The sequence below is a fragment of the Meleagris gallopavo genome, chromosome Z (assembly GCF_905368555.1).
Source record: "Meleagris gallopavo chromosome Z, MGAL_WU_HG_1.1, whole genome shotgun sequence".
NCBI lineage: Eukaryota > Metazoa > Chordata > Aves > Galliformes > Phasianidae > Meleagris > Meleagris gallopavo.
The window spans coordinates 21,389,471-21,411,110 of NC_139435.1; the positions used below are offsets into that span (position 1 = coordinate 21,389,471).

At 39.5% G+C, this 21,640-nt stretch overlaps 1 protein-coding gene across 4 annotated transcripts in view; it reads left to right on the forward strand.

Annotated features, from left to right (window-relative positions):
* MAST4 (microtubule associated serine/threonine kinase family member 4) overlaps positions 1 to 21,640 on the forward strand; it is a 287,688-nt gene that overhangs the window by 117,474 nt on the left and 148,574 nt on the right. For all 4 annotated transcript variants that reach the window (XM_085214175.1, XM_085214169.1, XM_085214170.1 and 1 more), the window contains one exon: positions 19,524 to 19,555. In XM_085214175.1, the coding sequence (XP_085070301.1) occupies positions 19,524 to 19,555 (32 nt within the window). The remainder of the gene's footprint in view (positions 1 to 19,523; positions 19,556 to 21,640) is intronic.

Here is a 21,640-nt window from a genome sequence, read left to right on the forward strand (position 1 = left end):
CAGTATTCTGCCATACCCCTGTGTGTATCTGCCTTGCCAAAGGCAGGTGTACTATGAAAACCTCAATCTGGTATCTACAAAGCAACTTTCTCAATATTTGCACTTTATTTCCCTCAAGACAAAAGGAACAGAAGGGGCCTTGACTGGTGCTGAACAACCCTTAGCCACTGCTCTTTAGTTGGTGTCTTTGCTGCTGGGAGGATATCCTGGTGCACCGGGAACAGTACACGGGCAGCTCACTGCTGCTGGACACCAGCCCAGCACCGGGGGGGACTAGTAGCACAAAACACTGCATCCTCTGCCTTTCCACTTGTGGCCACTGTCAGCAGCCTCTGAATGACTGTCTGCTTGGAAAAGACTTTTTAGCACACAGTTGGAGCACAGCTCTAGTGAATACTTTGTTTTGATTAAAATGCCTCAGTAGAAAAGAGAAAGGAGGCAAACTAGCACTGCTTTACTGCCCTTACTGTGTATCAGAGGAGAAAAGCGGTGAGGTCAGAGCTGTTAGAGAAATGGACCAGACTGCAGATCAGCTGCTCTATCTCATTTTGCGCGTCTACCTCGTGAACTCCTGGAGAAGCAGGCTTCTGAATCTTGTTTTTTGATGCCCTTTCACTAGGTGGATAGTGTTTCCAAACGACAGCAGAGTAAAACTGATTCTAACAGGCAACTGTGCTTGTCTTTTTGGACAGCCACCTCTTCCCTTCTTCCTTTCCCATACGCTCTACTCAGTGAAGAATAGCTGCTGTGTTTTTTATACCAGATGCATATGCGTTTTCTTCTCCCACCCGTCTTGCTCTTTTCTTGAGATCAACTGCTGCAGCTGAGAGGACTGTACTTTTGTGGTTTGATTAAGGTAACTTGAGGTAAGAATTGTTGCATGTTTCCCACTCCCTCCTGTCTGCCTTTCCCTTCTTTTGTGCCTGAATCAAACTGAGGCATGGGTTCTTGCTTTTTCTTCATCTTTCTTGAGATCTTAAGCCTAAGAATTAAGCTGTTCCCCCATTGTCAGACTACACTTAGTCTGCACCAACTGATGGGACATAGGACCAGGAACAGAAGTTGGCAACTCAGTAGCTGCCCTTTAGTAAGAAGTTTTGGCCCCTGTTTCTGCGATGAAGCAGTGAGGAACACCTGAGTTGCTGCTCTGCATAGGACAGGCCCTGGAAGCAGTCATGAGAGGGCTGTGTTCACCTTTGCTCAGAACAGTTGGGGCTAGATTAGGCTACTGTTCCATTGATTGTGAGACAACTCAGGAGATCAAGGTAAACCTGCACTACTTCTGAAGAAGGTGCTCCAGGTAGTGGTGTGGTGATGAGAGGAGTAGTCCAGGATTACCTTAGCAGTCCTACCTGTACATTGCAGTGTTTCACTTGCGGGTTTAGCTGGGAAGCAGGGTGATGTGGCACCTACACAACAAACAAAGATGATATTCTCTGTTCCTTAAAGGTCCATCTATGCTTCAGTACATACTTGAGGCGGCATGAGGTTCTCTGTGCCATTCAGATGGTGCTGTGGAGGAAGGGTGATAGAATGCTATTGGCGCTTAGCACTGAGAGACAAAGCTGTCTTTTCTTGTATTCTGCTTCACTTCCTGAACTGCTTTTCTTTTGCACACTCACCTACTGACTACTACTAACAGTGCAACAGGGATGACATCAGGCTTCTGTCACCCTTTTTCTTTTCTGTCATGTTCAATTTAAGCACCTTACTATCAGGAACTGCGACAACATGACCAGTGCTGTGATTGAAGGAATCTGTTCGCAGTACAGTTGAAGAAAGTGCAGAATGTTCTCCTAAGATGTGAATCCAACTGATAAAGTTGGACTTCTCTCAACTCAAAAGGTAACAGTTTGTCTTTTAGCCCTGCAGAGCACTTAACTTGCTAACTGTATTCCTCTGCAGATGTATCTGCTGCAGTTCCCTCTCAGCAGCCACTTCTCATACTCAGACCCACAGGGCTTTGATATATTCTCATTATCGTGCGGACCAGAGAAGCTCTCCCAATCAAGACTTAGGAGGAAAGGAGTAAGAGTCAGCTCAGCAGGTTGCTCCAGATGTAGGAACCTGTAGAAAGGCAGCAGTGCTGTCAGCTTTCCCAGCAGCTTCTTTTACCATGCTCCTACATATAGGTTTATTGCCTCAGGAAGGGTTGCCAGTTACTCTTGGTAGTTGTAGGTACGCAGAAGCCAGCAGTCCACTGGTCTTGTACTCCTAAAGCAAGGCCAGTCTTGCCTGTTGCTTTTAGGCTGAAGAGACGAAGTGACGTGCCTTCCTTTAAGCTTGTTATAATTTTTAAAAAAGCAAGCAAACTTGTTACTTTGAAATGTTATGTTGCCTCTTGGCTCTATGAAGACTGATAGGTTCCCTTTTATTCCTTTTGCTTTCCTGTGCAGCAGCTGTTTGCCCAGGTGGCAGGATGTTATGGAAGCCCAGGCTGCACAGCTTGCAGAAACTTTTGCTTGTATCAGGGATGCTGGTTGGGGGTGGAGGAAAGCCATCAAAGACCCGCAGATGAATGCTGGTTTTATGCCTAGGAAAGCGTGCTGGTGAGTTTGTGAGGATGTTTTGATTTGCATGCCTTATCCTCAGGTTTATTCCATCTGACTCCTAACATCTTGGACATAGTTGTGTTTGAGGGACTTGGAAACAGGTCAGTGTCTCTCCTGGAAGCAGCAGTGGCTTGTACTTGTGAGAAGGATTGTTCTATATCTAGTGCTTTTTTTTTTTAAGGTGAAGAATAGCTTCTCGTATATAACTGGTGGCAGGGGTGCCTTTGAATCTTTGAGGGTGCTCACAATGTGCAGACCTTCCTTTTCTGCTGGGACTTGTGTTGCTCAGCTGAGAACTGTGTGCATAGAAGTCATGTAGCCAAGCTTATTTTGGTGGCTGTGTCAGGCTGATTGTAGGTGACCTACGGAGCATCTAATCTTTGTGTGTAGTGACTGATCAGTAGACTACAGAGTTAGCATATGGAACAGCAGTTTGTAGTGATTGAGAAGATACTAGTCTACAGCTTGCCCAGAAGATTCTCCATCTGTGGAATACAGATGATGACCTAGAACTCTGCAGGTGTTCTGCACATCGTTCTGGGTTTCTATGAGGTGCATTTGTGGATTAGGAATAGGGAAGACCCAAAGTAGCACGGGATGTGTTGGCTGTTGATATGGAGGCTAATGTTTTGAGACTAATGTCTCCTTAAAGGGGAGGATCTTGACCTGTCCTGGCAAAAGACAATAATGAAGATGTGGCCGTGTTAACCAAGTTCATAGCATCCAGCTGCAGTATCTGAGTGTTGTTTATGATAACCAGCAAATCTCTCAGAAATTTTGGAATTATAATAATCCTCTGGTTCCTTTAAATAAAGAGGTCCTTGGGAGGTGTATCCTGTTTTGTCCCTCGGTCCTCCCTTTGCGTCTGGGGAACTTAGCAAGGACCCCAACAAAACCCATAATAGTGTTACATATGTGGACCACGTGCATATGCAACCTCTACTTGTCCGACTGTTTTAGTGACAGATGATTTTTTTAGAATACTGTTTAGAACCATATCTCCACCTCCTAAGACTGAAGTTCTTAAGTAGATGGAAAGCCTAAAATAATTATTTACTTAAAACTGTCAATAATAAATGGTTAGGTGTTACTGTACATAGGTTGCTCTGAACATAATGCCTCAGATTTATTTTCAAGGAATCTACAACGGGTACAAAGAGCACAATAACACTATTTAATAGAGCAATATCTCAGCTACAAAACACTGTTTTTCAACAATCACCACCATTAGCTATGCATTTTCACCAGTGATGAACAAGAGCTTGCGCGCTACACTCATAAAAATCTGCACCAGAAAAGGTGTCCTGCTGTTGCTCTCACCACTGCTGAAACGTGCAAAAACCACCCACCCCTCACTGTGCTCTTAACCATTGTTTGGTCTGCAGAAACATTCATCAAGCATCGATGAATGATATTGGATGCCATTTTTTCTGTGTGGAGGAATTGAACAACACAGCCTTGCTTCTTCTGCACTTCGATGTCAGATGCCATTTTGTCTGACTACCCCTCTGCTTCTGTCTGTCCCACGGCAACAAAACGTAATGGGATTTGGTAGGATCTTCAACCTCTACTGCCATACTACCAAGCATCTGCCTCTGACATTGTGGGCTGGCATAATAAAATATGAGGCTTTACTTCCAGAGCAGCCCTTGTATGTTCTTTTATCCTACACTTGTAGTATTTTTTAAATCACATACGTTCTTAGAATTTTGGTGCTTTATGCAGTAAATTGGGCACAAATTGAAACAGTCAACTTTGAGTGTAAGGTTTTGCTGTAACTTGTGCACTGCCTCATCTTATTTCAAGAATAAATGACCCATAAGGCAGAAGACTGCAAAGAAGTACTATTCCTTAACACTAGTCTCTGGCAACAGGTGAAAGTATTTGATTTGATGGCCAATTGATTGCTAGAAGGTTATTTACCAAAGGTTAGAGACTCTGGCAGTCATATAAATAGAAGCAGAATATAGTTTGCACTCACATGATAGAAATGGCTGCTCTCTTTGGCAAGTCAAAAGTTGATATTGCTATAATTCCTGGACAAATAAGTATTTTGCTAGTGTGTTATTAATTATATTAGATTGATTTTGTAATCTTTTTTCCCCAAAAGGAAACAAAATAAATCTACATTATTCCTCTTTCTCCCTAACTAAAACACTAGTTTTATAGAAAGTAATACCAAGTTATAATTAGAGGTTTGCAGCTGTTACTTCAAATGTTTGGCCTTCATTCATGTGCTTGCATGTCTCCTGGTTGATTAAAAATAGAAATAGCCGTTGTAGAAATAGTACTAGAAATTGTTTGAGCAATGTAAATGACAGTATATATTAAAAAAAACAACAACACAGAAACATACACACACACACACACACAAAAAAAAAAAATCAAAAAATCCAAGCCCATATCCTTCAGAAATGCAGAACTATGAAGTTAAAGTCTTAAAAGTATGGTTAAATTGCATCCTCTTTTAAGTCTGGTGTGGGAAGTCTACATAGTATGGGCTCAGAAGGTTTGGAGTAGGATAGAGCCATGGAATTAAGGGGAAAAAATAGCCAGTATTGGGAAATATGTCAAGCGTACTGAGGTAAGTTTTGTGTCATCAAAAAGTCAGTTTTATTTTCTCTCTAAAGTATCTTGTCTTTATTCTGCATGTGCATACTTTACTAATGAAAAATAACTTTCCAAAATACACCAGTGCTTTTTTTTTTTTTTACTTGCATATTTTGGTCTTGCTGGCATGACTGCGGGAAAGGTGAGAACCACTGAACCTAGCCTGTCAGATGACTCCTATAAATCAATACTGGAACTAGGATGAATTTTTTATACCATTTCTTGCTGTAGACTCCAAGTTTGGGTTGCCTCCTGCTGGTTTAACAAGAGATAGTGTGGAGGAGAAGCTATAGCTGTCTACTATTTAATTTTTAATTTAATGTTGAAAAGATGTAATTGAAATCTTTTTTTATCCTTTTGGGCAGTTGAGAGATCTTTGAGATGACAGTTTTACATGTCACGTAAGAAATCTCTGTGCCTTTGAAAAGTTATTTCTATTAATTATTAGATATTTCATGACTGAACCTTTCAAAGATATTTCATGACTGAACCTTTCAAACAAATCTACTAGATAGAGATACAAATTCAAATAACTTTCATTTGCCCTGCTAGACCTTATTAACAGTGTAACAGGATGATCAGTCACAAGTAAAAGGGAATTTAAAAAATGTAATGCTTGCACAAACTTAATAATACTATAATAATCCATCTGCATATTGGACAAGGAGTGGGATGAAATTAACTATAAAATGGTAATAAACCAAAAGATTATCTGGACCTTAATCTCAGTTTGGCTAGAATGTTAGTAGTCCAAAGAAAAAACAAACAAACAAACAAAAAATCCCACCCACCACCCTATAAAATATAATTGATTTTGTTGCTAGAGGATACAGAGACCAAGTAATGATACAAATTGTGGAAGAGGATTTATCACTGTTTTTGCTTTCTGTAGGCTTTTAGCTGGAATCCTTGCTTAGGCTGTGATTTACTTCAGATTCGGGAGTCTACGAATTCTTAAGGAGTGTTCCAACAGTAGTAATTTGTGCTGCTTAGTCAAGTTATGTGTAATGTTCTTTTTTTCTTTTTTCTTCATTGAAACTGTCAGCATTAAGAAGCTGGTGTTCAGTAGACATGAGCTTTCTGCCTGTATCAAAGTTTTGAGATTAATAGTTTACTCCAGAAGATATGTTTGTTGCATATGTTTTGAGACTTTCAAATGAAAAAGTAAATGGCAGAGTACTAACATTAATGTTATGATCCCTTGCTGATAAAGAATATTTAGAAAGAGCATTCAGATCCCCAAAGAAAAATTACGTTTCACCATTTTTTTTCTTGTCTGCTGTGGTTACTCAAAATTAAGGTTGCAGCTAGTTAAAGAAGATAACATCAACAGGAAGAGCAATGCATTATCAGTGAGAATCATGAGATTTCTGCCATATTGTTTCTGAATGGGTTAAAATTAATTTTTCTTGCTTTGGAGCACTGACTGGTAATTAAAGATGCTTCTAGATTCTTGCCCACCATATAGGGGAAGCAGTTCTAGGCACAATTCCTCCTAAGGCCGATTTTGGTAGGAACATATTTGCTCAAAATGTTGAACTGGGAGGTGCTGTTGACTCCTTGGCGGGATGGGAGACCTTACAGAGGGATTAGATAGATTGGAGCACAGCAGCATGAAAATGTGTGGTGCTACACTTGGGATAGAAAAACACCATATGGGAGATGGGTGGCTGGGGAGCAGCTCAGCAGGAGAGGACCTGGAGGGGCTGGTACCAGCAGCTCAGCCTGAGCCAGCAGTGTGTCCTGGCAGACAGGGGCCCAAACTGCATCTTAGAATGCATTAGCACAGCACAGCCATGTGCTCAAAAGCAGTAATTCTCCCACTATATTTATAGAATTGTAGAATCCCGGGAGTTGGAAGGTACCTGTAAAGGTCATCTATTCCAGTGTCTCACCACCCTCACTGAAAAGGCTACTTCTTATATCCAGCCTAAATAATCCCCTCTTTAAGATTGAAGCCATTTCTCCTGGTTCTGTCACCATAGACCCTGCTGAAGAGGTAGGGAACAGAGGTGAGACTGACAGGTCAGTAGTTCCCAGGGTCATCCTTTTTTACCCTTCTTAAAAATGGATGTGATGTTGTCTTTTTTCTTGTCACTAGGGACTTCACCTGATTGCCACTACTTCTCAAATATCATTGAAAGTGGCTTGACAACTACATCAACTAATTTTCTAAGGACTTTGGGATGCATCTCATCGGAACCCATAGATTTGTGGATATTATATTCCTCAGGTGTTCATGAACCAGATCTTTGCTTACAGTGTGAGGGATGTTTCTTCCCCAGTCCCTGCCTACCAAACTAAACATTTGAGGGCTGTGTGCTGAGCAGTTATCTGAGAAGAGCAAGGCAAAAAAGTTGTTGAGTATCTCAGCCTTCTCCTTGTCTGTTGTTAGCAGCTTGCCTGTTTCACTCACTAGGGGGAGTATACCCTCTTGGACTTTCTGGTTGGGATACCTTTAGAAGACCTTCTTGTCCTTGTTTGCATCACTTGCCAAATTTAGTTCAACTGGGTCTAGGCTTTCTTGACCCATCCCTACACAGTCTAGAAGCTTTCTTATAGTCTTCCCATAGTACCTGTTCCTGTTTCTACTGCCTGTGTGTTTTCTTCTTGCTCTTCAGTTTGACCAGCAGGTCCTGGTTCAGCTGTGCCAGTCCCTTCCCTTCCTTTTTCAACTTGCTACACCTCAGAATGAAGAGCTCTCGTGCCAGCAAAAGCTTGCTTAAAGATCTGCCAGCTCTGCTCTGTGCCCTTACCCATGAGGACATTTTGCCAGGGTGTTTTATTGACTAACTCTCTGAAGAGATGAAAGTTAGCTTTCCTAATATTTAGTCCCTAATTTTACTCTATACCTGTCTCATCTCCTTCTGGAGCATGAACTCAACCATAGGATGGTTACTACAGCCCAGGCAGCTTCTAATCCTGCTATCATCTATCAGTTTGTTTGCATTGGTGAGCAACAGGTCCAGTATTCATCCTCCCTGGTGAGGTCTTCCAATACTTGACTGAGGAAATTATCCTCAGCGCATTCCAGGAGTCTCTTGGATTTGCCTGCATCTCATGATGTTACTTTCCCAGCAGATGTCTGGGTGAGTGAAGTCCCGCAGCAGGACAAGCATTTGCCATTGTCATAGCTCCTATTGCTGGAGATAGAAGGTTGTGCTTGATCTGGTGGGCTGTAGTAGACATGGATCACAGGGCTCCTTTTGCAACCTTGATCTCTGTTATCCACAGGCTTTCAACTTGCTCTTACCCAATACAGGAGGCAGAGAAGATGATTTGTGCATTCAGTTCCTTCAGCCATCGTCCCAAGAACCTCAAAGTCCCTTTTGATAGCCCTCAACCCATGTGTAGCTGCTTCATCTCTCCCTATATGGAAAAGCAATAAGGGACAGGGGTCATATCAGCTTGGTGGTCAAACCAAGTTAGGTAATTTCCTGGTGACATCCCTTGCCTGATCCCCGGGAAGACAGTAGACTTCTGTAAGAAGTAGGTCTGCTCAGCTTATTGGATTGTCAGTTTCCTGCAGGAAAGAATTACCTACAGCTAGTACTCGATCTCCTCTTGATGCTGGGGAGAGGCTTTTCCTGCTTCGGTTTTGTTAGTTTGTCTAGACTGAGTGGGCTATTACCACCCACAGATGGGCCTTGTCTCATAGCTGTTGCAGAGAGGTACCTAGGGGCTTGGAGCAGGCAAGGAAGGTTTTCATTTGCATGCTTAGCCTTGGTTTGACCTCACCATGAAGAATGTGCATACAGTCCTTTCTTAACAGCATCTGGAGGAGGACATCACAGCTGGTGCGACAGGACAGGAGGGCATGTGCTATGAGGAGAGGCTGAGGGATTGCACTGGGATTGCGCAGCCCATAGAAGCAGGGGCCAAGAGGTGACCTCAGTGCTCCTGCAGCTCCCTGAGGAAGGGAGGCAGAGAGGTGTTCTGCTCCTGGGAACTGATGGCAGAGTGGGAATGGCAGCATGGGAACTGCCAGAGGAGGGTCAGGCTGGGCATCAGGAAACAGTTCTGTGCTGTGAAGGGTGGTCAGGCACTGAAAGAGCTTTCCTAGAGAAGTGATTGTTGCCCTCTGTGTCGGTGTTCAAGAGGTTGGTCAGTGTCTTCAGTAATATGTATTAGCTTTTTGTTAGCCTTGATGTGATCAGACAGTTGGAGTAGGTGATCTTTGAAGGTCTCTTCTAACCTGACTATTCTAATGACAGTAGACCTTTGCAGTTGAGTAGCAAGTGTGGCGAATCAGCAGGAAAAGTAGTGGAAAATGGGTGCATGATGAGAAGGCCATGAAGAGCCTGCTGAAGTTTATATTAGCTGAAAAGACAAAACGTTGCTCCTCAGTGCACTCTTCTGGGGGTGGCCGAAATTAGTATGGCTCTAGCAGGGCATTTAAAGCTGTGTGAAGCCAACTAATATTCATGTTGTTGCAGTGAGCATGAGGCTATGCTTTTGAAGTGGGGAAAAAAATAGAAATGTGTCTTATGTTTTGACAAGCAGGTTAATATTTACCTTGCAGTTTTAAAGAGTCTCATTTTTTCTGGTGTGATCCTTGCCCTCGAATGTGATCCTTTCTTCCACATCAGCAGAGTATATTACCAGTAAGCCTCGGCCACCTGAACTGGAAAAAAAAAAAAAAAATGGAGCTTAAATACTGATTGAAATGTCAGCATTAAACAAAATCTTTGATTTTGAGACCTTTAATTGTATAAAGTACAAGACATCTCAAGTGAGTAAAAGAGCAAGTATATAACTGGCTTTTTCTAGAAGAGATATTTCTATTGTCTGCTTCAGGTTGTGGGTATTTTTTATTTCTTTTTTTTGTTTGTTTGTTTTTTTGCTTTAAAAGAAACAAGTGATGTTTTGCCTGTACTGTTGTGTGTAAGATTTTTGTTTGGAAAAGTGACCTATTTTTGACCTTTGCTGTAATGGGACCAGAATCATCTCCTTGCTTTTATGTGCGAAGAGCAGCTGCTAACCTCAGCTCTGTGACACCTAGAGGTGAGCAGTGCCTTTGCAAAACTTGTGCCTCAATTCTTCTCATCAGTGCAGCCAAAATTTGGGGTTAGCGTAGTTTTTCCCTTTCACTGTTCATGATTAGTTACAGCTGATGGTTGTGAGTGTTTCGAGGAGTAAAACAAGGATAATGTCTTTCTAATGGCAATTGTCCACGGGAAAAAGAATAAACATATTTGGATTTTCTATTCCGTGCAAAATGTCTAACAAAAATTCCTGTAGCTAAAGCCTAAATGTAGGGAAGTCTTTCATGCTGAAGGCAGGCTTAATCAGTTTATTTTGTAGTTACTGATTTTGACAGCAGTTTAGAAGCAGCTGCTGAACATACTCATAGAATTCTAACGGAGTTGTCAGCTACTGTGATCTGACACTGGTAAAAGGAAGGCACCTGGATTCCTGTGAGCATAATGATCTCTAGCACGTATATTTTCAAGCACCACAAAGTCCCAGAATGGCTGAGGTTGTCCATGACAGCTGAGTCCATCTGCAGCAACCCCTGCTGCAGCAGGGACACCCAGAGCAGAGTGCCCAGGCTTCTGAAGATCTCTCAGGAGGAGACTCCACAGCCTTTCTGGGCAGCCTGTACCAGTGGTCCATCACCTGCACAGCACAGGACTGTCTAGTACTCAGAGGGAACCTCCAGTGTTCTGATTAGTACCCACTGCTTTTTGTTCCTGCACCACTGCAGAGAGCCTGGCTCTGTCCTCTTAGCTTCCTTCCTTCAAGTATGTGTGAATGTTGATGACATCCTCCTGAGTCTTTTCTTCTCCAGGCATGAACATTCCCAGCTCTCCCAGCCCCTTCTCATCCTCTCTCAAGAGAGCTGCTCCAGTTTCTTTTTCATCTTAATAGTTCTTTCCAGTCTGTCCATGTCTTTCTTGTACCAGTGGTCACAGAACAGGACACAGCACTCTAGGTGTGGTCTCTTCAGTGCTGAGAAGAGGGGAAGAATCACTTCTTGACATGCTGTCAACAGTCCTCCTAATGCAGTCCAGGATACCATTAGCCTTAGCAGCAGGGGCACATTGACTTAGGTTTAACTTGATGCCCACCAGAACCCCCAGGATTTTTTGCCTTCCAGTTGGTGGCCCCATGTGGGGTTGTTCTTAGCTGTAGGACTCTGCACTGCTTGTTGTACTGCATGAGGTTCCTATCAGCCCATCGCTCCATCCTGTTGAGGTCCTTCTGAATGGTTGCCCAACCCTCTAATGAGTCAACCACTGTCCCTACTTACGTGTCGTCCACGAATTTAATGAAGGTGCACTCTGCCTCATCATCTAGATTGCTAATGAAGAAGTAAAGCAGGGCTGGATCCAGTATTGACCCCTGAGGTACTCACTCATGACTAGCCTCCAGCTAACTGGACTTTACACCACTGATCGCTTTCCTCTGGCTTTGGCCATTCAGCCAGTTTTTGATTCACCTTGCTGTTAAAATGAGGTGAGAAGTGCCAAAGCGGGTAGCTACTATATGCTGTTGTTGTATTTTTCTTTTGTATTTTAGAGATGGGTAAACTCTTGTAGAGTTATGTCCATATAAAAGCCATTGCTTTCTACCAGTGAAATAACCTGGGGAAACCTATGACTTTATTCAAAACATACAGGGTTTTCCATCTGGTAAGCTGTGTCTTTGTTTGCATTTGTTCAGCTGAACAATTGTACCAGCAGTTGGTATTTAATGCCTTTTTTGTTTAATTCTTTCTTCTTTTCCCTTAATATATAATAACTCTTCAGTTATAAAGATGGAAATGTTTGTGTAAGCGTGGTAGCTGGAATCTCTTGAATGTTCTGAAATCTTTATTGTCAGTGCATTTTTTCCACCAGTCATGTGGTAATATGGTACATTACCAATGGGTGAAACAGACTGTAGAACAGCAGGCCAGCAGGGAGCATGAATTTTCTGATGCTGAGTTGGAGTGATTTTTGTGTACTTCGAAGTGGAAAATTCATTCAGAAATTTTGCACTTCTTAGGTAAAGAAGCATGGTTATTCATTGATTTTGAAAGGCTGGGCTAAGAAAGTATAGAAGACAACATGGCAACAAATGAAAACAAAAGCAGTATTTTTCTACAAGCAAGTCTTTGGGAGGAGTAAAAACCAGATCACAGAACACAGAGTTTTACTGTTTACAGCTGTCATTAGTTATGCTCTCTTGGGAAAGGATTTCTGCTTCTCATTAAAGGTTTTCTTTTTTCCTTTTGCTAATTGCAGCATCTACTTTCCAAATAAGCCATGTTGCCTTTTTTTTTTTTAAAGGAAGTAGAGTTGGTGTATTTTGCCACTGCTGCTTTCAGCTGAAGATTTGAGATAGTGTGCAGATATTCAAACTGTGTTTAATAGCATTCATTCTTAACTAAATTACTGTTTTTCATTTGACCAGTAGGCTACTCAATACAGCCTTTGCACTTTTTAAAACCATTGTGGTATGTCATTTTGAATATATTCACATTGAGTACTGATGGAATCGGTTTGTGTAAATCAGGCTAGTAAACACTTCTTAAAAAAATTGGCTTCTTCCTCTCCTTCTTTGTATTCATAAATTGTATTCAACTAGGGGATATATTTAGCTTACCCTATGTGTGTTCATAGTGCTTTTATACATTATGTTTTCTGGCCAAGTTGTTTTTTTTTTCTGCTTTCCAAATCTGTCTTCCAGTGTCTGACTCCTGTAGGATCCTGTAATTTTTGAGAACATACCTGGCTACTAATCTTTAAATTAGATTCTTCCTGTTGTCACTGAAACTACATTGCTTTTATGCAGACAGAACGTTGCAGTGCTAGTTACAGGCTATGCAATTGGACCTAGGAAATATTTCGTTTTATGTTTTTATTTCTTTTAAATTTATTTATCTGTTGCCATGTATGCGGTATCTCTTGTCCACTGGGATTCTTACAGAAGAAGTTCTTTTTGTTATTGCAGATCTCATCACTGGAGGGACTTTAGACAACATATGTTGTTTTTAGACAACATAAAGTGTTGTTTTTAGGAAATTCTGTATTGTTAATAAATGGTAAAACTTTGTTAATAATCATTCTGAAACTTTCCACCTTGTTCCATAGGATTCGGGCTTCCTAATGTTAAAAGTTTGTAGAATGATACAAGGCAAAGTGAAACATGTGTAACTGCTGTTAAATTAGTTCTATCAGTCACAAAGCTTAACACTTCCATAACATCAGGTTTGTCTATAGGATATATATATAGATTATTCAGATTGCTTCCATATTGTATGTATATTGATTTTCATTTTATTGTATGTTTTATAAATGTAAGGGGCCGTTAAGCATTCTTTTTAATCTAGTTAATTTGCATTTAAGTCGATAATGCTTAGCTTTAAGTGGGTGTCTGGATCCTTCTTTTGTGTCCCATGTAAGTAGCCATGGAGCTGTTGCTCAGATGTACTTTGAAAGGGGCAGTCAGCAGAGCCTGCAGCAGAAGTGTGGAAGTTAACTGAGAAGATAATAAATGAGTTAAATAGAATGTAGAATGTTGAAGTAAGAAAGACGTAGACTCTTCTGGTTACATCTGAACTTAAGTAGCTCCTTTCTTTTATAGCTTATATCCTGTTAAAATATACAGCAGTTACTGGTGATCTGTGACTTGAAGTTTGTTATTTACACTTTTTTTTTTTAGTGTTTGGATGGCAGAGGGGAGAAAGTTAACATGCAGTACATGTACACCAAAAATGTACATCTAAAATATTTAAAAGCAATCTTGTGTTCGTGCTCACAGGATGTTCTGTAGATGATAAGGAAGAACTCTGAATGAGATATTTTCTGAGTCAGCCTTCAAGAGCTGAGTTTTTGCTCTTGAAAGTGCTTGGGAAAACACGCTGGGTACATGCTAAGCAAAACAAACAATAAATCCCACTGTTGGCTGCATCTGGATGACTAAAAAGAATATGAAAACCGTAATTCTCAAGTAGAAGATGAGAGTTCATTGTAAGGCATTCATAATGCCTGTCTTCTTGGCAGCAAGAGCAGAAAAGGACAGAAAGTGATCTTAACTGGGACTAACGTTATTAGAGAAAACTAGGTATTTGTACAGAGTACTTTTCCTAAGAAAAGTGAGTATGGTATTGCATCGTGGGCAAGCTAAGTCAGACCAGGCCTGCTAAGAGCATAAGCTCCAAACATGAACTCGCTTGGGTCGTGTGCTGGGCAGAGCAATTCTGTGGTTACACCTGTTGGTAAGAAAACAGGTCTCAGTGAGGATATCGTGATGAAGAGCTTTCTGCTCATTTTTGAAAACTAATGGATTGTCTTCAGCTGGAAACTTGAAGTTGAAAAACACTCTTACAATTCAACCCTATTGTTAATAGAAAGCACTGCTTGAGGCAGTGTTACTGTTCATGCAACCAGGAAACGTGGTAATTTTGTTTTAGAAGAAAAGGACAGCTCTGACAGAGAAATTGTAGCAAGAGAGAGGCATTTCATTTGAGGCATAAACATTGAGCATTTGAGATGATTGATGCTTCCATGCGGTGCCCATTGTAATATGTTGTGTGGATGTGAAGAAGTGTTGGTGAAGTTGTGAACAGCCAGCTGAAAAGCGTAACTTCCCATTGTCTTGCTTAGAAGATATTTAGAATGGCTTAATAACAATGAGATTCATACAGTGACTTGATACATTAATCTTATAAATGGGTCAAGATGAGTTTTCTCTGATAGCAACTGTGTACTATCTTAGTCACCTTCCTTAATTTACTTCTTTTACTTATTCTCTCACACAGATGCAAAATCTGCTATCTCCAAAATCCTTTCAGCAAAAACGTAGTAATTGCTCATTTAAGAAAAGCCTTTGCATGACTCCCTCAAGACATCCTTCTTTTTGTCAGTAGTTATGATAAGAAGGTGAATTGTGTTCCATGACAGTTCTGTTGTGTCGTGCTGTTATAAATGCTGTGTAAATGTTAGCATTAACCTGTCATTAATGCAGTGCATTAATTGTGTATTAAATAATGCATTACTGGAAAGCCTTGCAATGCTTGCGGTCTTTGACAAATGAATTGACCAACAGGGTATAAACCCTTCTATAAATCTTACCACATTTAATACCTCCCCTGCTGAAGAGCACACTACAGATGATTTTTATCCCCACCTCCCCCACCCAAAAAAAAAAAAAAAATTTTTTTTCTTTTCAGCCTACTTCACTGGCAACTGAAAACTATAAGATAAGACCTTTGAATATGTGAGAGATGTGCATTTGTTTCTTGAAGTTAAAACAGACAGAATTGTAGCTCTAAAGCCTGCCTGTATCAACAACTAGCTACATCGTTAGCAGCTTATGAATGCATTAGCTTTTTATTCATTTTTGTTTACAAGTGAGCCCAGCAAGAACTTAATGATTTTTACTTCCTCCCTTACAGGGGAGGACATCGAGTATTTTAATTTTCTGTGATTTGCTGTCATATTTACAAGGTGAAGTTTGGCTTTTTGGGTTTTTTAATTCAAATATCATGTAAATCTTTTTATTTAATTCTGTTTTTTGAACACTTTTTCTAGTTTGTAGCATGAGGACTTTGATTCAGAAAAAAATTTCTGCTCTTTATTCAGTGAGTAGATTTGTGTTTTTGTTTCTTTTTTTTTTTAAGACTGATTATCTGCAGTCTGAGGCATTGAGTGAACTTGTCCAGACTGAAATGTCGAATAGATGTGTGTAGCACCAGAAGAAGAACCATAATTACTGAAATGAACAAAAAAGCATCTGTTGTTGTGAAACCATGTTACTGATGATAAAATGCACAGATTATGGAATTTGAACTGGCTAATGACAGCTGCAGTTAAATTTGGTACACAAGTCCTTCTGCATCATCACAGCAATTTGGCACAGAATTGCACAGATCTCTTAAACCAGTGACAAGCCCTGTTATATTTTCAGAGCACGTTTTTTGAGACATAAAGGACCTCAAGGCCGAAAGTGTGTGGTGCATTAAGACTGCTTTATGTGATTGGTGTGGAATGAAGCAGCCCTGAAACAAGGAGAACTGGAATTCCTTGGAGGAGGATTCATGTAAGGCAAGGGTGGAAGAGCATGGTGTCGTTCAGGTTCTTGAGAACCGTAATGAGTGGTGCTGAAGGCTTTTTTTAATGCTCAGGGGTTTTATCTGGTAAGTACTTGACCTGAAGACCTTGACACCACCAGGTTTTTGCCTACAGTGTTCCCCAGACTTGGGGATGCTGTGCAGCAGGACCTGGACAACTGGTCTGGGTCTAGCTGACTGAGCCTTTCAGAAACAAAGCAGTGCAGTGCCAGAGGATTGCAAGTGGCTACATTTGTAGTCTGAGATCTGAGCCTTAGAGCTGCAAATCTGAAGTGCTGGTGGTTTTTGGTATGGTGTTACTCAGTGCTTTCGTGTTTTCGGAGTCTGTGAGTAAAGCAGCTGGGAGAACCTGAGTAAAATTGGAACTTTAGCTGATAAAAGCTATAGATTTTTATATATTTTTTTAATGAACTTAATACGTTAATGACTTCTCCTACCTAACCCATTGCTTAGCCCCAAGCAGAGCATGTTTAAACTTTTTTCATCTTGTCTGAATAGACTCTTACAGAGTTCTGGTATACTATCTCAAAGCAAGCAAAATCCTTGCCAGTCTGGTCTGCTGTCAGAAGGCCTGTGCCAACATAGCTAATAATCTGCCAAATACTCAGTCTTTGGAAAAATCTAAGTCTTAAGTGAAGTACAAAAACAGAGAAAGGGGCTGTAAAAATTAAACCTGATTTGAGAAAGCCAGGCTTCAGTTTACTTTGTACTTACTGTTTTGATTGTTTTTTTCTCCCTGTGGTTATGATCATGAGGGACAGGAATGACCTAGTATTCCAACCCCGATGCTGTGATGTATAGGAAAAATTAGTATGTAGAGGTCATCCAGAAAAAAAAAGTTTTTTCTTATATGCATTCACTGTCATGGTATTTTAAAATCTGCAACTTTTTTGAAGTCTTCCTGCATGAGTTGCATACCTGAGGGTTTATCTCTCTCTTTTTTTTTTTTTTTTTTTTTTTTTAACTTGGTGCTGAGAGATCTTGGCAGTTCTCAACATTTTTACTTGCAGGTAGTTGCAGTGAATTTTAGAACCTATTTGGTGATCAAGAGTAACACTTGAGAGTGGCATGCATGAGAATAGGCTGAGAGATTAGTGTGACTTCAGGCTCCCATTGGAGGCTGTTTTCTGTATTAATAATAATCTGTGACCAAACTGACCTAGTTTTCTGTTCAATAGCATGCAAACACCAAAACACAAAACAACAAAAACAAAAACTCAAAAACTCAAAAACAAAAACTCAAACCTGAAATACAAGAATCAAAGTTAAAGTATATGTTGCAACTCTGTTAGATTGGGTATGAAGCCACACACAATTCTTGCTCGTTACGTTTTGGCAGTTTTCTGTGGTCAAGCTCTATTATGATGTGACAATGCCTAGAATTACAAATGAAGTTTTATGTAAGAAATGAAACACAATGGCATTGTAAATATTAAAGAAAAAAACATTATGCAAGGAAGTACGTGGGTTCTAAATTGCAGTTACATTTTGTTCGTGATGAATGTGACATTCTCAATTTAGGGGAATTACACAGCTGCATAATGCAATATTCTGTGCAGGTGTAACTGTTCTTTTGTATATAAACACGTTATGCTAAAAGATGTTTTTTTAAATTGCAGATTCTGAACATTTGTTGGAAGTTCCTAGGAAGCACCAGATTTTGTTACCAAGGCCTTCTGTTCAGCTTTCTTGTTCCTGTGCCTTATGATCTCTAATTACATTGTTTCACACTATTTTTTCCTGCCTCATTCAGTTAACAGGATGGGCGGTGCTCAGGAATTGAGTAGCTACTTGATATTTTAATCCTTATCACTCAGTGAGCGGCTCCGGCCTTATTTACTGCACACCGTTTAAGTCTCCAAAGAATACATAATTATTCATTTCCTTACAGCCTTTTCTAAGGTGCCTGACTAAAGTATTTTTATCCATTCAATTGTATTTCATGTGCATTTTCTAGTCAGTGCCTATAACTTAATTTATATGCTCTATGAAATGAATACATATGTACATGTATTTTGATATCATTCTTTTATGAAATGGAATTTTTGAACGGAAGTCAAGCATATATGGCATACTTCAAAATAGTCTTCTGTGGGAATATTGAGAGTAAACATAAAATTAATGAGTAACTGAAGACATCAATTCACGTAACTTCGAGTCATTCTTATATGCAGCTATCCTTTGTGGTAGTCTTCAGTGTTTCATATATCCTGGAGGCTAGTCAGGTATTCTGTTTATTTCAAAGTAGGCTGTTTTCCTTGTGGGAAAGGATTGTAAAGGAATTACTACCTCATGTAGCATTTAGAATATAAATCAGTGTGGGAAATGTGGAAAAAATAAGGATAGTTGAACACTGTAACAGGTTGCCCAGGTAGGTTTGGATCTTTGTAGACTTTTGAACCCAACAGGACATGTTCCTGGGTGACCAGTTCTACCTAGCCTTGCCTGGGGCAAAGCTGGAGTGGGAAATCTTTAGACATCCCTTTTAGCCTCAACTGTTCTGTTATTTCTGCAATGCATAACACCACTGTAATTGTGGTGTACGTATGTCATCCTTATTTCCGGTAGGCAAAACTTCATGGATCTTGTGGCATTCTTCTATGATAAAATGCTTGTAAAATGTTTGTCTGCAATTGCCTCCTAGCGAGCACGCTGTGTCCCATCAGTCCCGTGAGCAGCAGTTTAACTGTTCTCAGCAAAAGTTTCAGAACATTTGTCTAACAGTGTTTCTGTTGTCATGCCAGTACTACTTTCTAGAAGAATGCAGTGAATTGCATCGATCTATAATTGATCAAACTGTAGTGGATTTCATCCTTTTTGAGTTAAAAAAAAAAAACACCTCAGTGTAGAATCCATCAGTTACTTGGTCTCAATCCCTTTGCAAACACCCCTAGCAAACAGTGGGTTCTATGAAGAACTTAGAATTTTTTTGTCACTGACTTACAAGTTTTAATACTGTCATCAGTGCATCATAGCTCTGATTGTAAGGTTTTTCTTTGATGGTTCTTTTCTGGTTCAAATAATTTAAGATTTCTGCTACAAAACAACCAAGACTTTTCACACTGCTAATGTTAATACTTCAAATAAGAATAGAAAGCAATAAATGAAAGATGGTGCATGTCAAATCTTTCTTTTATTGCAGTCGAACATCTCTGCTGCTGGTAGAATGGGATAATTACAATACATATTTTTATATGTATTTTATTTTATTTTAAAAAAATAATATATATATCTTTTAAAAGGCCACATCCAATTAAAATAGATTTTGTTTCTAATGTAACTTTTTTTTTTTTTTTTTGCAGAAGGAGTTGAGCCTTCCAAGAAGAGGAAGTCTGTAAGTTTCTGAAATTTCTTCTGCTATGTGCTCAGTACATTATGTGTTCTGGCAATTCTCAAGTAGGCTGTTTTTCTCTTTGGGGAGTTAAAATGAAGACTAAATGTGATGTGTGATTTGCCTTAAGATGTATACAAAGAAAATGGGATTGTAAATGAAGACTGGGTTGTGCAGTAACCATTTTATGCCTGTCCTCCTCTCTTAAAGGAGTTGTTGTTAGATATTTCCAAATTGACAAAAAGACCTTGTGTCGAAGCTTTTATTTTCATTGAAGATTACTATAGTTAAAATCAAAGTTTAGTTTGTAAATGATTCAAATGAAACTTGAGAGGTAAGTTGAACTGTTATGACATTTTGTGATAAAACCTATGGATAATGAAACAAAGAATTGATGAATGCTACTAAGTGTATAGGATTGTTAATTTAGTATTTGATTAGTGGATGTAAAGATTGTATGTTCTTGTGTGAATTGTTGCTGAACTAGAATAGCATGAATTCAGATACTGTGGTTTAATTGTTCTTTGTATGGGTTGCAGTACCTTGTCTTTCTTTCCTTTTTTGAGTTATTTGGTTTTAAAGCTTGCTTTATTTCATATTGCATAGTAATAATTAATTAAGAAGGCATTGGGATCACAATGTATTAAAATATCTTAATCTACATGTGGCTACTGTTTTATTTCCCAAAATAACATAGGACTATAGTGTTATCATTGTACTCAGCTAAGATAGTGTTACTGGTGACGTGTTTTGAGTAAACCTCTAAACCCTTGTACAAAGGCTAGATATTTGGCTTTATTTTTAAATATTTGTTTTCAGCTTCATGGTACTGTGTGTGTGAATAACTGAAATGCTAATTGTTGGGAAGGTACAGGTTGTAGATATCTGCTGACTTGCAGAAGGTTTTCTTACTTTAGCTTTTGTCACAAATCTTTTACTAGTAAGCAAAACAATTATTAAGAAATGGCACAAAATTTTGAGACTAACTTTGTGTGAAGTATTTGGTATTGCAGTAATACAGAGAAAAACAGTTAAGGAAGAGAATTACTGGTCTTTTAGAGGCTTTAAATAAACCCGGCACTATTCTGTGAGCAGAAGATGACTGACTGTGAAGTTAATAAGTAAACTCCTGTTGATTTCAGCCAGAGCAGAAAGTATCTTTACAGACTCATTTTTTTAATAGATAGCCCTGACCTTGTTTACTCTTGCTGTGCTTGACATTGAATATTATTATATACTTTTCTCCAGGTTTGAAAAATGGTTACATTCATCTACATATTTTTTATAGCTGATCATTGAGATGTAAGTGCAGATTCTGTAATGTTGCTGAGATTTTAATAAAGTGTAGTAAAGGAATAGCTGATTGTCAGCATAATCATATCTGGCTGTTAAAATGGTTGAGATTCTGCATGTGGTACTTTAAACTGTCATCTTTATTACTGCTTTCTTAGTTAACAGAGCTCGCAGTACTGAGGTTAGCAACAGCTGTAGCATCAGAAGATCTGTGTTGGGTCACTTTGACTCCTCTGTTTGTATATCATATGCATGTTAATATGAAGACTGAATATCAAAATGTGGTATGTCCCGTGTTTTAATTGCCATAAACATCTAAAGAACCCCAGTGGTTCCGTGTGGATGTATTGTTTTGTCTTCTGGAACTTAAGAGCCGACGTAATGCCAGGGCTTTAGGCAAGGCAGGGACAGCTGGCTGAGCCATGATCAAAAAAAGAAACATGGATAACAAGATTCTGATCGATGAACAGTTGTGCTTTTTTTTAATTTGCACTTTGTCTTACTGGTTATGATACAGTCTGGTGGAAAAATATGGAGGGATAATGTATGGGGACAAGGTTTCTAGCTTGTAGTTCGCCATATGTAAGTCTCAGAGGACTATTGCATAAAATATTTTCAGATAGGTTGAATTATTTTTATGCTTATTTCAGAGAGGCTACTGTCTGGATCATACAGTGTTGTTTCTATCTTTATGTGGATAATTTTTAATGCAATTTTTAATGCAAATATAAAGGAGACTGTTGATTCCAGATATAGAGAGCAAGTGCAGTACAATGTAGTAATATGGAAAGGTAG